At 41.7% G+C, this 16,031-nt stretch overlaps 1 protein-coding gene across 1 annotated transcript in view; it reads right to left on the bottom strand.

Annotated features, from left to right (window-relative positions):
* exosc10 (exosome component 10) overlaps positions 1 to 15,570 on the bottom strand; it is a 55,799-nt gene extending 40,229 nt beyond the window's left edge. The window contains exons 1-8 of the mRNA XM_020513996.2: positions 15,443 to 15,570; positions 12,325 to 12,461; positions 10,859 to 10,982; positions 10,258 to 10,362; positions 9,893 to 10,055; positions 2,090 to 2,198; positions 1,647 to 1,722; positions 862 to 972 (exon numbers count right to left, since the gene is read on the bottom strand). Coding sequence (XP_020369585.1) covers positions 862 to 972; positions 1,647 to 1,722; positions 2,090 to 2,198; positions 9,893 to 10,055; positions 10,258 to 10,362; positions 10,859 to 10,982; positions 12,325 to 12,461; positions 15,443 to 15,547 — 930 coding nt within the window. The 5' untranslated portion in view covers positions 15,548 to 15,570. The remainder of the gene's footprint in view (positions 1 to 861; positions 973 to 1,646; positions 1,723 to 2,089; positions 2,199 to 9,892; positions 10,056 to 10,257; positions 10,363 to 10,858; positions 10,983 to 12,324; positions 12,462 to 15,442) is intronic.
* Positions 15,571 to 16,031: the final 461 nt, after the last annotated feature.

Raw genomic sequence — 16,031 nt, 5'->3', positions numbered from 1 at the left:
TGCAGTTCCTACTATCTCTGAAACAATTTTAACCCACTGCGAAGCCTCTTCTAAGGATGCCTACCCTGAAGAAGTTACCCTCCTCCCCATTTCTGAAGTAGGGTCTAGGCCCGAAACGTCAGCCTTCCTGCTCCTCTGATGCTGCTTGGCCTGCTGTGTTCATCCAGCTCTACACCTTGTTATCTCAGATTATCCAGCATCTGCAGTTCCTACTATCCCTTCTTTAAAGCCTCCAGCTATAGGTGGCCTGGTAGCTTAGTGGTGAGCACTGCTGCCTCAAAGCACCAGGGACCTGGGTTCAATTCCAGTCTCAGGTGACTGTGTGTGGTATTTAAGGGGCCCTTTTGTGGGGCAGTGGCACTGTCCTCCTGAACTAGGAGTGCCAGGTTCAAATCCCACCTGCTCCAGAGGTTTGTATAACAACAACTGAGCAGATTAATTTAACCTACTTTTCGAATCAAAAATAATTTCCAGCTCAGAAATAAAATCAAATAATACTTCTTATTCCTTATAAAACTTATACCAAGTCAAGCTATAGGCAGAATTTTCTATGCAGCTGGTTTTAAGTTCTTGATATTTTACAGAGTAAAGCAAAGCTACCACTGGCAAGCTAAAAGATATCACAAAAAAATGAAGTATTTATGTGACAATGATGTAAAGATGAATTAGAAACATGCACAATCTACAGTAATCATTTAACTAAACTGAAAATTGAACTGTCATATACTTTAACTTTAACGTGCAAACTCTTTTTTAGAATTTGAAATAAGCAAATAGCATGTGTCTCCAAGTGCTGAGGACAATGCTATAGGTTGTGACGATTTTAGTAAATGCACATCAGCTCACTGTTTATATTCTTACCTCCAAATCCACTGCAAATTCTTTACACTTTGAGAGTTTTTCATTCAGTTCCAGCAATTCATCAAAAGCTGTGATTAACTGAAAGTTTGTTTCGGACAGAGGTTTGTACATCTATAGAGGATAAAGGAGCAAATCGGAGTTCAGCATTCTCACTGTGTTAGAGTTCTAAGACACGTCACTGGAAGTTACTTTCAGTTTTTACTGATTTGTGTGTTCACTACTTTGTGAGTAAATAGAACAAAGAACAATACAGCACAGGAACAGGCCCTTCGACCCTCCAACCCTGCACTGACATATTTTGCCTTTCCATACTAAAACTGACGTCACTTACAGGTCCGTATCCTTTATTCCCTTCCTGTTCATCCATTCATTCAGGTGCTTCTTGGAGGTTAATAGGAGTACAACATTCTTCATACCATGTACATTTTGTGACTTAGAAGAAAGCATGTTGATTTCCTTAGACCTCTGTACCAAGCCATGCTTTGGAAATGAGACCTGTGCTAAGACTGTAGCATGTGTTTAAGCTTTTGTTTTACTACCACTACTTCTCCAGTTTCTTCTACTTCTCTCACTTCGAGTCCCTACTTCACAATCATGAGAGTTGCTCAGAAATCCTTCAACCTACAAGACTATCTGATTGTTTTGTCTGCTTTCCTCTTGCTGCAAGGGAAGGAAAAAACACCGCGGACTTGCTACTTCTGAATTCAAGTTCCATTTCACCATCCCCTTCAAACTACATAAGTGTAAAATGCAAGACATTCAATGATCAGCTTTCCATCACTGACCTGTGGCTCTGTTTTAGCAAGTACAGACTCAGATGGTTCAAAATGATTCAGCTCATGCTGATATGGATGTGCAAACCTGGAAAAGGTAGAGGAACACAAATTGATAAACTGAAAAGTTTTAAGTGAGACTAGCAGAAACCTCACATATTCCCAGCAAACTTCTTCACGTTTGGTCCACTTATCCCACATATGCATGCCAAAGAAGCATTGTTTCTAAGGTATACAAACACAGCTTAGAGCTTTCAACTTGCTGATCATTGCCATTAATCTTTTCACTGTGCCACTACATGAGTACCAGTTCAACACTGGGGGTGGAGGAGGAGAAGAAACAGCATTAGTCTTCAAATCTGAGACACATCTACTCTCACAATCTTGCTACCAGTACCAGTTTTGGTGCCATCAGGTTAATGCTCGAGTCACAATGCACTTTAATCATCACTCACATGTCCTGCTCATTTTGCTGCATTCTCTGCTGATGAATAAAGTCAGCCAATGCTGCTGGCACATCAAGATCCTCTGGGCGTTCAATTCGACTTTGTCTGTTTAAAAGTACTATCAACCCAGAAACAAGAGTGATCAAATGTTCTGTGACAGCATATAACAAATAGAAATGCATAATATATTAGTCTCTAAATTTGTTATATTTACACTGTAAGGGATATTCAGAACACTTAGTACCAATGAAGCAAATACATGAGTGGATCTCGAACTCTTGGTTGCAAACATTCCCCAATGCCTGGCAGGCCATCACTAAGTAACTACACTGGTGATTTATTACTAATGGCACATGAAGGAATCACCACCCGAGATGCTTCTTCATACTGAAGAGATTCTAGAAGTACCCTATTTACACAGTCATAAAGGCTAAAACAAGTTTTAACTGATTCATGTGTGGGATAAAGGCATCACTAAATAGGTCAGCGTTTATCGCTAATCACGGTTTGTCATCAGGAATTGTTAGTTAGCCTCATGGTCCTTCAGGTTTAGATACAGCATGTTAGGAAGGAGTTCCAGGATTTTGACCCAGCTGGAGTTTAAAAATTCAAAGCAAACAGATCATTCCAGTGTTTGGAAATTGGAAGCGAAGTTCTCTCATTTGTTGGAGGAAATTGGAAGCCAATTTTTCTTACTTGCAACTCTTATCTAAATTTCAATGATACCAGAAGAGAGGAGGCAGATGGCTGGAGTACAGCCAATGTGGTACTGTTATTCTGGAAGGGAGGATAGGAAAATTACAGGCCAGTCAGTCTAACCTCAGCAGAAATTATTGGAAGGAATTCTGAGGGATAGAGTTAATTTGCACTTGGAGAGGCTGGGATTAAGTCAGAGTAGTTTTGTTAAGGAGAGTTCATATTTGACCAACTTCACTGAATTTTTTGAAGAAGTGACTAAATGTGTAGATAAGGCACATTTGTCAATCTAATTGAACTTTAGCAAGGATTTTGAGAAGGTCCCGCATTTGAGACTGATAGCAAAGGTAAGAGCCCACGGGATTCAAGGGAAGTTGGCAAATCAGATCCAGAATCGGCTGAGTGACTGGAGGTCGAGACAGAGGGTCGAGGGGTATTTTTGTGAGTGGAAGCCTGCGTCCAGTGCAGTCTTACAGGGATCACTGTTGGGACCCTTGCTGTTTGTGCTACATATAAATGATATGACTTCATAGAATCGTAGAATCTTTACAGTGTGGAAACAGACCCTTTGGCCCAACAAGTCCACACCAACCCACACAGAATCCCACCCAGGCCCATTTCCCCTATAAACCCACCTAATCTACACATCCCTGAACACAAGGGGCAATTTGGCATGGCCAATTCAACTAGCTTACACATCTTTGGACTGTGGGAGGAAACCCACGCAGACACGGGGAGAATGTGCAAACTCCACACAGACAGTTGCCCGAGGGTGGGATCGAACCTGGGTCCCTGGCGCTGTGAGGCAGCAGTGCTAACCACTGAGCCAACGTGCTGCCCCATATGTTTTTTCTAAACTTATTAAATAACAGTGTAGAAATTGCTACTGGGCATATGAACCACATAGTTTGTACTATAAGGTCAAGCTAGTTATGGGTGCTAATTTGTGGAACATTCACATGACTTGAACAGCAAGTTTGTGGATGATATGAAAATTGGCAGGGTGGTAAACAGTAAGGAGGGTATAGATATTCTGATCAGTCTACCTGATTGGCCCAACTGTGAGAAGATGCATTCAGACTGTACAAACACAGTGAGGGAATACATAAAGAACAGCAAGACCCTGGGATCAGACACAAAGGATCAGAGGGATCTTGGTGTGCTTGCCCGCTGGTCCGTTAAGGTAGCAGGACAGGTAGAAAATGTGATTAAGGTAGCATATGGGATACTTATCTTTATTAGCCAAGATAGAGAGTTTAAGAGCAAGGAGCTTATGGCTGTAACCGTACACAATGCCCAATTAGGCCACAGTTGAAGTATTGAGCGTAGTTTTGGTATCCACATTACAGGAGGGATATAATTGCACTGACACGGTGCAGAGATTTATCAGGACGTTGTATGGGCAGGGGAGTTTTAGTGCTGAAAGATTCCACTGATTGGATGGTTTTCCTTGGAGCAGAGGATATTGAGGGGAGACATGATTGAGAAGTATGAAATTATGCGACATACACAGGGTAGACAGGAAGAAGCTTTTCCACTAGGTGGAAGGATCAATGACCAGAGAGACAGATGCAAGATAAAGGGCAGGTGGTTACAAGGGATGTGAGAAAAAATGTTTTCATCCAGAGGACAGTGGAAATCTGGAACTCACTATCTAAGAGAGTGGTACAGGCAGAATTCCTCAGAAGTATTCAGATGTGTACTTTCGATACCAAGGTATAAAAGGCTACAAGCCAACTGCTGGAAAAGGGGATTAGAATAGTTAGGTGCTTGTTTTTGACCGGCATAGACTTGACAGGGTGCAGGGACTTTTTCCTGTGCTGTAGGCCTCTATGACTAGTAGTACAATTCTGTTATTAGTAGGTAATGCAGCTGAGTATTACTAGTCAAAACCGAGTGCTGCTTAGGGATCACAATTTGATTTATAAATCAATTGCAAATACTGTAGGTCTCTTCACAGGGGAACCTACTGGTTAGCTTTGGCTTTCTAAAATAATTCCTTGTGGCTTTCTCAAAAGGTTTATTCTACATGATAGCAAGAAACAGCTGAGCATATTGGATACAGCAACAGCTATAGGTTCCAGCAATACCCTGGCTATAAACATTGCAGTTCTGTGTTTCAGAACTAGCCAAGCCTTCAGCCAAGCTTTCTCCAGTACAACTTAGGTTGATAAGAAACAAGTAACATAGTCAAATGTATTTCAGGCAATGATGATCTCCAACAAGAGTTTGCAATCACCTTTCTGTGATATTCAATAGCAAATCTTTGCTAATGTAATCCCACTGTCAGAGGCAGATTCAATAAGACCTGTTAGTTTAACTTCAATAGTAGGGAAAATGTTAGAATCTGATAAGACATTCAGAAAAGAATGGTAACATTGGGCAGAGTCAACATGGGAAACTTCTTGCAGATTTTTTTGGGAGTATGTTGCTTGTAGCATTGATTAAAGAGAACCAGTCATTTTTCATATTTGGTTTTTGAGAAGGTCCTATGCAGGAGGTTAGTAGATGAACTTGGAACAAATGGGACTGGTGGAAAATATAGTATGGATTGTGAAATGGTTAACAGACAGAAAGCATACAATAGGAATAAGTGGGTCATTTGCCGGATGGCAGGCTGTGACTAGTAGGTACCACAAGGATCAGTGTTCATAATCTATACAAATGATCTGGATGTGAGCCAACTGAAAGATTTTCAAGTTTCCTAATGACACCAAACATGCAGGAATATGAACTGAGAGGATAATCTAAAGTAGCTTGAAAAAGAACCTGGACAGGTTAAGGGAATGAGCTGGGCGACAGCAGATGGAACATAATATGATTAACTGTGAAATTATTAAGAAGTTCAGAAAATCAGAATATTATACAAATGGAGAGATGGCAACATGGCTTTGTGCATGGGAAATCACATCTCACTAACTTGATTGAGTTTTTTGAAGTAGTAATGAAGAGGATTGATGAGGGCAGAGCAGTGAATGTGATCTATATGGACTTTAGTAAGGTATTCGACAAGGTTCCACATGGTAGACTGGTTAGAAGGTTAGATTACATGGAATACAGGGAGAACTAGCCATTTGAATGCAGAATTGGCTTGAATGTAGAAGACAGAGGGTGGTGCTGGAGGGTTGCTTTTCAGACTGGAGGCCTGTGACCAGTAGTGTGCCACAAGGATTGGTGCTGCGTCCACTGCTTTTAGTCATTTATATGAATGATTTGGATGTGAACGTAGGAGGTATAGTTAGTAAGTTGCAGATGACACCAAAATTGGAGGTGTAGTGGACAGAAGGTTACCTCAGAATACAATGGGACCTCAATCAGATGGGCCAGTGGACCAAGAAGTGGCAGATGGAGTTTAATTTAGATAAATGTGAGGTGCTGCATTTTGGAAAGGCAAATCAGGACAGGACTGATACACTTAATGGTGAGGTCCTGGGGAGTGTGCTGAACAAAGAGACCTTGGAGTGCAGGTTCATAGTTCTTTGAAAGTGGAGTCCCAGATAGACAGAATAGTGAAGGTGGTGTTTGGTATACTTGCCTTTATTGATCGGTGCACTGAGTACAGAAGTTGGGAGGTCATGTTGCAGCTATACAGAACATTGGTTAGGCCACCTTTGTGTGCAATTCTAGTCTTCCTGTTATAGGAAAGATGTTGTGAAACTTGAATGGGTTCAGAAAAGATTCACAAGGATGTTGCCAGGGTTGGAGCATTTGAGCTACAGGGAGAGGCTGAATAGGTTGGGGCTGTTTTCCCTGGAGCGTCAGACATTGAGGTGTGATCTTGTAGAGGTTTATAAAATCATGAGGGACATGGATAGGGTGAATAGCCAAGGTCTTTTCCTTGGGGTAGGGGAATCCAAAACTAGATGACATAGGTTTAAGGTGAGAGGGGAAAGATTTAAAAGGGACTAAATGGACAACTTTTTCATGCAGAGGGTGGTCTGTGTAAGGAATGAGCTGGCAGAGGAAGTGGTGGAGGCTGGTACAATTACACCATTTAGAAGACATCTGGATGGGTATATGAATAGGAAGGGTTTAAGAGGGATATGGGCCGAATGCTAGCAAATGGGACTGGATTAATTTATGATATCTGGTTGGAATGGATGAGTTGGACTGAAGGGTCTATTTCTATGCTCCACAAATCTATGACTCTAAGTGTGGGCATTCAAATGGGCCTGTATGTCCTTGTTCGAGTCATTTAAAAGTTAGTATGCAGATGCAGCAAGCAGTGAGGGGAGCAAATGGCACGTCAGCATTCATCGCAAGGAGATTTGAACACAGGAATAAAGACCTATCCTGCTATACTTGCATATAGTCTTTGTGAGACGTCATCTGAGTAGTACAGTTTTCCTCCCCTTATTTAAGTGGTATATAATTCTGAGCGCAATGCATGTTCATTAGATTAATCCCTAGGACAGGTGGATTGATTTACAAGGAGAGATTGAGGACTAGGTCTGTACTTCCTTTTAGTTTCTTAGAACGTGGGATGATTTAATTGAAACATACAATGTTCTTACAGGGTGTGATGGATGAAAAGAGGACTCCCCTGGCATACAGATCCAAAACTAGGGAATATAAGCTCAGGATCAGGGGTAGGCAATTTAAGACTGAGATAATGAAGAATTTCTAACCTGGAGGATGGTGAATTGTTGGTATTTTCTACCCTAAAGGGCTGAGGAAGCCCAATCATTGAGCATGCTCAGAACTAAAACTGAGCGATTTCTGGAGACTAATGACAGCAAGGATGTGGAGATAATGTGGAATGAGGTAGATGATCAGCCGTGATCTCTAACTTAATGGTGGAACAGGCTCAACAGACTTAACAGTCAAGACAGAGACAGAGTGGTGGTGGAAGGCTGTTTTTCAGACTGGAGGCCTATCACCAGTGTCCACAGGGATCAGTTCTGGGTCCTCTTTTGTTTGTCATTTATATCAATGATTTGGATGAGAATACAGAAGGTATGGTTAGTACGTTTGCGGACAACACCAAAATTGGTGGCATTGTATACAGTGAAGAAAGTTTTCTAAGATTACAAAGGGATCTTGATCAAATGGGTCAATGGAGTGAAAAACAACAGATGCAATTCAAAATCTGGAAGAAAAACGTGGGGTAGGACTCATACGATTAATGGTAGGGCCTTGGGTAGTGTTGTAATTCTTTGAAGTTTGAGTCACATATAGACAGCGTGGTTAAAAAGGCATTTAGCAGGATTGCCCTCATCGCTCGGTCCTTTTGAGTATAGGAGTTGAGAAGTCATGTTGAGGTTGTACAGGATTTTGGTGAGGCCTCTTGTGGAGTCCTGTGTCCAGTTCTGATTGCTCAGTTATAGGAAGGATATTATTAAGCTGGAGAGGATTCAGAAGATTTAACAGGATGTTGCCAGGTAGGGAAGTTTGGAGTTATAAAGAAAGGCTGGGACTTTTTTTCACTGGAGTTTAGGAGGTTGAGAGGTGACCTTACACAGGTTTACATAATCTTGAAGGGTACAGTTAGGGTGAATACTGGGTGTCTTTTCCCTACGATGGGGGATTTCAAGACTAGGGAACACATTTTTAAGCTGAGAGGAGAGAAATTTTAAAAAAGACATGAGGGGCAAATGTTTAAAACAGAGGGTGGTTCGCGTGTGGAATCAACTTCCTGAGGAAGTGGTGGATGTAGGCATGATTAGAATGTTTAAAAGACAATTGGATAAGTACATAAATAGGAAAGGTTTGGATTGATATGGGTCAGGAGCAGGCAGATGGGACTAGTCTAGTTTGGCATTATGGTTGGCATGGACTGGTTGGACTGCAAGGTCGGTTTCTGTGCTGTGTGATTGTATGACTCGTTCCTAAGCAGTGGAATTTCATTGAACCATAAGAATGAGAACGAGGCAGACATCACGCATCCTTCCCTTTCTAAATAACCTATCCATGAAGCAGGCTAGGACAACAGGAAAGGCAGCGGACTCTAACTTCCCATTTTCCAATAAATTCCAAGGTCAGCTTAGAGTGTGTCTCAACAGAGGAGAATACAAGTTCAATGTTAGCTCAGCCCTGATCTTCACCCGCTAACGATACAAAGCTACGTGGAAAGGTAAACTGTCAGGAAGACTCAGAGGTTACAAAGTGAAATAGACAGGTCAAGGGAGTGGGCAACAAGATAGCAGATGGATTATGATGTGGGGAAGTTTGAAATTATTTATTTTAGCCCTAAGAACCGAAAACCATATTTTCTGAAAGGTGTGAAGCGTGAAAAGGTTGACGTTTGAGACATTCGAGTGTGCCTATAAAAGGACGCATAATAAGTGTGCAAGTACAGTAAGTAATTAGTCTGGCAAATGGCAGGTTGGCCTTTATTGCAAAAGAGCTGGACTACAATCTTGCTACAATTGTACAGGGCTTTGAATGACAACATCTAGAATATTGTGAGCAGTTTTTGTTTTCATATTTAAGGAAGATATACTTGGATCTTAGGCAGTACAGTGAATGTTTTGCAGATTGTTTCTTGGGTGAGAGAGTTGCCTTATAATGATAGACTAATGAAATTGGCCTTCTATTCTCTGGAGTTTAGAAGAACAAAGGGTGATGTAATTGAAACACAGAAGATTCTGAAGGGGCATGATAGTGTAGTCGCTAAGAGATTATTTCCACCTGCTCAGGAACTTTAAACACAAGGCAGTCTAATGTTCAGTCATCTGGCAGATTAATTTCTCTTTGTCTCAGTCTAAAATTATCAGAGGGTTGTGAATCTTTGTTACTCTACCCCGGAGAGTTAGAGATAATATATTGTTGAATACACTGAAGGCTGTGATAGACAAATATTGTCAAATAAATATAAAATTAGAAACACTAAGCTTAGGATCACAACTTTTTAACAAAGTGCTATAACTTATTTATTCAGAAATAATAAGCTGTACACATTTTGCTAACCACTGTGTTCTGAATTTTGGTTTCAATAACTGCTGGAATTGCAACTTTAACCAGCTGTTATTCCAAACACTAATTTAACCACACAAGATAAGCCTTGATTTACAAATTTACTTTAAAAAAAAACTGCAGCTGAGAAAGGCTTGTCAAACAACCTGAGTCAGACGGTATTTACATCAGCATCAGGTTAGTAAGCTTACTGAGTCATACCTGCAGGGAGTGGTTTCAAGGCATTGGGTTTGGTGAAGATTTTTGGCACAAAAGGAGAGTTGGAGTTGTCGACCTTCTCTTTGAACTTCACCTGAGGTCGTGGGATGTTTTTAGCATGAAACAGGCGGAATGTTTCAGACTTTGATTTTTTAGTTTCAGTATTCTGCAAAGGAACCCATTGAAAGCATTAAGAGCTGCTTTATACTAATAACATGCACCACTACATAATCCGATTTTAATTCAATGAGAGATGATTCCAAGCAGACCTGCTACTTGAGACTCTGGATTTGAATTGGCACAGTCTTTGCATCCTTAGTGCCTATAACTTTTTGAGCCATGTGCAACAGAAATGTATCAGAATTTACCTTGCGGTTCCAGCTGGAGATGATGGTCTTTGGAGGTTGAAGTCCTGCTGGGAGAACTGGTTGCTGATTCTTGTTCACACCTGAAGCTTCATCCAGTAAAATACCCTAAAATGATAAATCCAAAAAGAAGTCAGGAAAGTTCATGTGACACAAAAATTCTTCGGGGATCGGTTGTTCATAAACAAAACCCCAAACGCTTGTTTACTTGTCAGAGTAAATCTGTAACAAATGTATTTTAAAATTCTGGGTTTTGCTTACTCTCATCTCTCCCTCCTTTCTGTATAGAATATAGACTGGACTTGGGAAAATACTTCAATTAATTCATTAAAGAAACATATAAATCACAATATAATAAAATGGTTTAGATATAATTTCAAAATGAAAAAGTTAACGAGCAAGTTAGAAACATCATTTATTGTTTACTGCAACTCATGCAATATCAATTCTCTATATCCAATCAAACTGAAAAACTGAAATATTCACATATTCCAGCTGCATTTTTCTGGACAATTCTGCTGCATATTTCTCCCAGTCGATGGGCCCATATCAGCAAGGATGTTAACATAAACACAAGACACAGTAACAGCTATATCATACATACTACTTGTTCTAGGATAATGTCGTTTGCATCCACCAGCAAGTCAAATTTGTCCTCCAGTTCTGTCACTTTGTTACGGACTTTGACATGGCTTCGACAGCCATGATACTGCATAAGCTGACTCATGCTGCAAAATTAAATTTTTGAAAATTAATGATCTTTTTGTAGTAAGTCAGCATAATGAGTTCATCCAGAGCAGAGTAATCACAAGACTTATTAACATCACTGATATAAAAACCCAATGGAAAACAAAACTCTCATGACTGTGGCATTTCTTGTGAAACTAAATTTATCACCTAAAATTACATCAGTCATGGACAGTACCAGATCTTTCCTTAGTATAATGCAGTTCTGCTGTCTTAAGGTGAGTTTGGAAGGATAAGATCAGTAACTAGACTAGTTCAGATTGATATTGTTCAAATATTTTACATTCACACCATCACATTTTAGCAAAGTCTCAGTGACAATTCACAACTAATCAACAAATCTGAACACAAATTTAGCTTGAGTACACAAGAAAAGGTCTTAACGATATTGACTACAATAAAATTTTATTGTTAAACACCAACAAAAAGATAACACGATGGAAGGAGAACAAAACATATACACTGTTCCTCCGAGATGCTTTCTAATACAGGCCATTTTCAGCCAAGTAATAGTTGAGGAACGTCATGAAATCTCACCTCACTTCAATTCAGAAGTAGACTGTAGTAATTCCAGAAATAGGCTACTCATTCTAGCCATCCCATTTAACAGGGACATCCAAACCTCAAGAGCAGCAAACTCAAAGAAGCACAAAAATTCCTGCCATACCTTTTCCCTCATTACTCCCAGCAATAATCTAGCATTGTTCTTGTAAAATGTGAAAATCAGCACTAGCAGACAACTAAACTGTAGGTTCAGAGGAAAACCCAATTCCTGTTCTCATAAGAACATCAGAATTGGAAGCAACAGTACAGCATATGGCTCCTTAAGACTGCTCTACCAAGCATTAATATCAAGGCTGATCTTTGACTTCAAGTTCTCCTCTTTACCTGATCCACAAAGCCCTCAACAGACATACAGTTCAACATGTATCCACCTCAGTCCTGAAAATACTCAATGACCAAGAGCCCCACAGCTTTCTGGGGTACAGAATTCCAAAAATCCACAAATTTCTGGGTGATGAAATGCTCCATCTCTGCTATCTGATGTTCACAGATTCTACCCATCAGTGGGCAACTGTGAAACACCGTTAGCAGTATTCAATTGATTTTACTCCTTTCAAATCTCAGGAAAAATAAATGAAGCACCCAAACTGCTACCTCGCCTCTTGTCAGCAAACACAATGAAAATTGGGAATTAAATCTATAACATTCCATGTCTGTATCACTTTAAGTGGTGTTATTATCTCCTCAAACTGCTAGAAGTTAAAGTACACATTTTGCAAGTCCACTTGATTAAAAAGTGCATCTCTTATGATTTCTCACCAGCTCAGGAGTCGATCAGCTTGTGTGTCACAGAATGCTTGAAATCCTGGGAAACTCCGGTAAAAGTCAAACTCATCACCGGGTTGAGGAAGTCCATTGGAGGCTTTGGTAGTCGAAACCACTGATCCCAAAACATGCTGCACAAAGGAAAGGGAGAAAAATACACTGACTGCTTAGATTTTCAGTCCTAAATCACAGTGCAATCTGGTAATGTAGAACAGAACAAAATCATGTGCAGAGATAGTAGGAACTGCCGATGCTGGAGAATCTGAGATAACAAGGTGTGGAGCTGAATGAACACAGCAGGCCAAGCAGCATCAGAGCAGCAGGAAAGCTGACATTTCGGGCCTGGACCCTCCTTCAGATTTCTGAAGAACGGTCCAGACTCAAAACGTCAGCTTTCCTGCTGCTCTGATGCTGCTTGGCCTGCTGTGTTCATTCAGCTCCACACCTTGTTATCTCAAAATCATGTGCAGTTTTGGTATCCTTATTTGAGGAATAATATAAATCTGCTGGAAGTAGGTTGGCAAGACTTACTAGATTGATACCTGGAAGAAGTGGGTTGTCTTATGAGGATAAGCTGGACAGGCTGGGCATGTTTTCACTGGAATTTAGAAGGGTAAGAAGTGAATATTCTTGACAAAATGGATGTTGAAATGATATTTCTTCTAGTAGGTGAGTTGAGAATTAGGTGGTATGAATTTAAAAATTATGGGTTATCCTTTTAGGACAGACAAAGAGAATTTTGTTCTCTGAGTGTTTAACAACTTGGAACTCTGTCTCAGAAGTTGGTATAAGTGGGACCATTGAATATTTTTAAGGCAGAAACAGATTGATTTTCTTGCCTTACAAAAACTCAAAATTATTGGAAGTAAATGGGAACACAGATTCAAAACATAAACAGATGAGCAATGATCTTATTGAAATGGACAGCAGAGTCGAGGTGCCAAACAGCGCCGCATTGCTGGAATAGCAAGAACTGCAGATACTGGAGTCAGAGATAACAAAGTGTGGAGCTGGAGGAACACAGCAGGCCAGGCAGCATCAAATGAGCAGGAAAGTTGACGTTTGGGGTCAGGACCCTTCTTCAGATGTTCCTCTGATGCTGCCTGGTTTGCTGTGTTCCTCCAGTTCCACACTTTGGCCCTGTATTGCTCCTATTTTGTATGTGTGTGGAAAATAAAGCAGAACAAATTCAAAGTGGTTTCAGCTAGAGACTATTAATTATAGGGTGATGAGAAGGAAGTTGATCTCAGATTCAAATGAAAATCAATTGCCTCTTAAAAAGCAGAAAATTAACTCAGAGTTGGAAATAAACTAAATGTCAGAGATGATCTCATTGTGCTGTTCTGTACATAATTTATAATGTAAACAATTACAGAAAGTCAAAGTATTTCTGGCGTCACTTTGAGGCAGAGATGGTGTAGTGACAACATCAGTGGACTAGAAATCCAAAAACACAGACATAGGCTTGGGTTTAAATGGATTTAAAATCAATCGATAGATCGGGAATATAAAGCTAATCCCAGTAACAGAGAAGCAAGACTGCCACTGAGCATGTAATTAACTTCCTCCCCTCCACGGACTGCAGCAGTTCAACAAGACACCTCAACACCACACACAGCCCATGAACAAATAAAGGAAACTTATGTTTACCTAGCATAATTTATATGCAATTTCAATTCCACAAACATGGTTGCTTCTTGACTGTCCTTGGAACTAACCCAGCCAACTACTCAATTAGATGAAATCACTAAAAAGAAGTGATTGAAAAAGAAATTCCAACATGGTTTTCTGATGACAGCTTGACAATCAATACTTGGGTTAACGATTTCGATAAGGACAAAATTATTCAGCTTATACCTCGGCACAATTACCGACAACAAAAACAGAAATTGCTGGGAAAACTCAGTCCTGGCAGCATTGCTGAGAGAAAGCAGAGTTAACATTTCGGGTTCAGTGACACTTCTTCAGAACTGAATGCAGCTAGGAACAGAGGAATCATGGATGTATGTGGGCAGGGATTAAACCTGGGGAGAGAAGACTAGGTCAAGGTAGGAAGAGACAAGTTCTGTAGGGCAGGAGCAGGCTGAAACATGGGGTCTGCCCAGACAGTCCAGTTTGTGGATTTTTGGAAAGAGGTGCGAGGAGGTAGGAGTATAAACCATCCCTGCTAACCTTCCAATCTCCGATGCTAAACGTTCTGTACACAGCAAAGGCCTCAGCTTTATTCCTCTGCGTCCCCACCTTAACGAACTTCAGGCACGACATGACGGCGAACTCTTCCTCTGCCGTCTTCGCCTCTATGCCCATTTCTTTAGACAAGAGTCTTCTCCCCTTTGCCCAGTCTGTCCTTTTACCTACATTTGATCTGTTCATGGACAACTGTCAACGTGATATTGGTCACCTCAATTTCTCTGCCCCCCTCACCAAATCCAACCTATCTCTGACATTTACCTAGCTACCATCAGTTCTGAGGAAGAGTAACCGGACGCAAAACGTTAACTCTGAGTCTTTTCTTCACAGATGCTGCCCGACCTGCTGCGCTTTTCCAGCAACTTCAGTTTTTGTTCTTGATTTACAGCATCCGCAGTTCTTTCGGTTTTTAAGGTTAATGACCGTTGTGAATACAATAGCCCAACGTTGGATGGGAAGAGTTATGGTCCAGAGGGAGAAAGGAGGCACCTGAGAGCTGGTGCTCAGCACGCCAGACAACAGCAGCACCACCCTGGCTTGATTACAAAGTCACGACTGAATTTGAGAATACAAATTGCAGTCAGTTCTTGGGGGGGGGGTTCGAATGGGTGAGGAAGGCAGAGAAATTGAAGCGGTCAATGTCACGTCCCAATCCTGAGCTACTGCCTGATCTGAGTATGTTTCATTTATGTATCGCTTATGACCATCCCTAGTGTGTTCTCCCGGTCAGATGGCGGCACATGAACTCTCGTGGCAACAGATCCAATAAGAGCCAGAACACGTCCTAATGACGGCCGCCCACCACCCTCCCTTCCCCCGCTCCCTGGGCTGATGAATGTCTCCGCCGTGTTGAAGAACACATGAAGGAAGGAGAAGAGCCAGGGATCCCGCCCCCTGCGCACGCACATACAACAGCGCCAACCTTCACGAAGCTATCCGCGTCACTAAATCCCGGGATGGGGCCGTCACCGTTGAGAGGCCTCTCTCCCGGATCCTGGTCCTCCGCCGCACTCCCCCGCGCCGCCATTTTTCCGACTGACAAACTCTCGCAAAGGGGTGGGACGGAGAGATAGACTCTCGCGAGACTCGGGAATGCCGAGCCCCACCTCCAGCAGCAGGGGCGGAGCCTCTCCGGCGGGTGGGAGTCACGTGAGGACAATACCTGGGAGGGCGCAGACCGGCGCGTCACGTGGTGTCGGCGCGTCACGTGGAGAACAATCCCGCGCTGGCTGGGCAGGCACGTGTTGGATAGTCCTGGCCCAATGCGCCTGTGGTGTGGTGGTAGTGTTCCCACCTCTGAGCCAAGAAGTTCAAGTCTGTCCTTCTCCAGAGGTGTGTAAATAACATCTCTCAAACAGACATCGTGGAAGAAGGGTTCAGACCCGAAACGTCAGCCTTCCTGCTCAGCCTGCTGTGTTCATCCAGCTCCACACCTTGACATCTCTCAAACAGCCTGATTAGAAAGAATGTAGCTCACTGGTTTGGTCTCCAGCCTGACCCATTCCCTGCCT

This window comes from Rhincodon typus, chromosome 31, assembly GCF_021869965.1.
Source record: "Rhincodon typus isolate 14 chromosome 31, sRhiTyp1.1, whole genome shotgun sequence".
NCBI classification, from domain to species: domain Eukaryota; kingdom Metazoa; phylum Chordata; class Chondrichthyes; order Orectolobiformes; family Rhincodontidae; genus Rhincodon; species Rhincodon typus.
The sequence above is the reverse complement of the archived record's forward strand: the minus strand, read 5'-3'. Positions and strand labels throughout refer to the sequence as shown.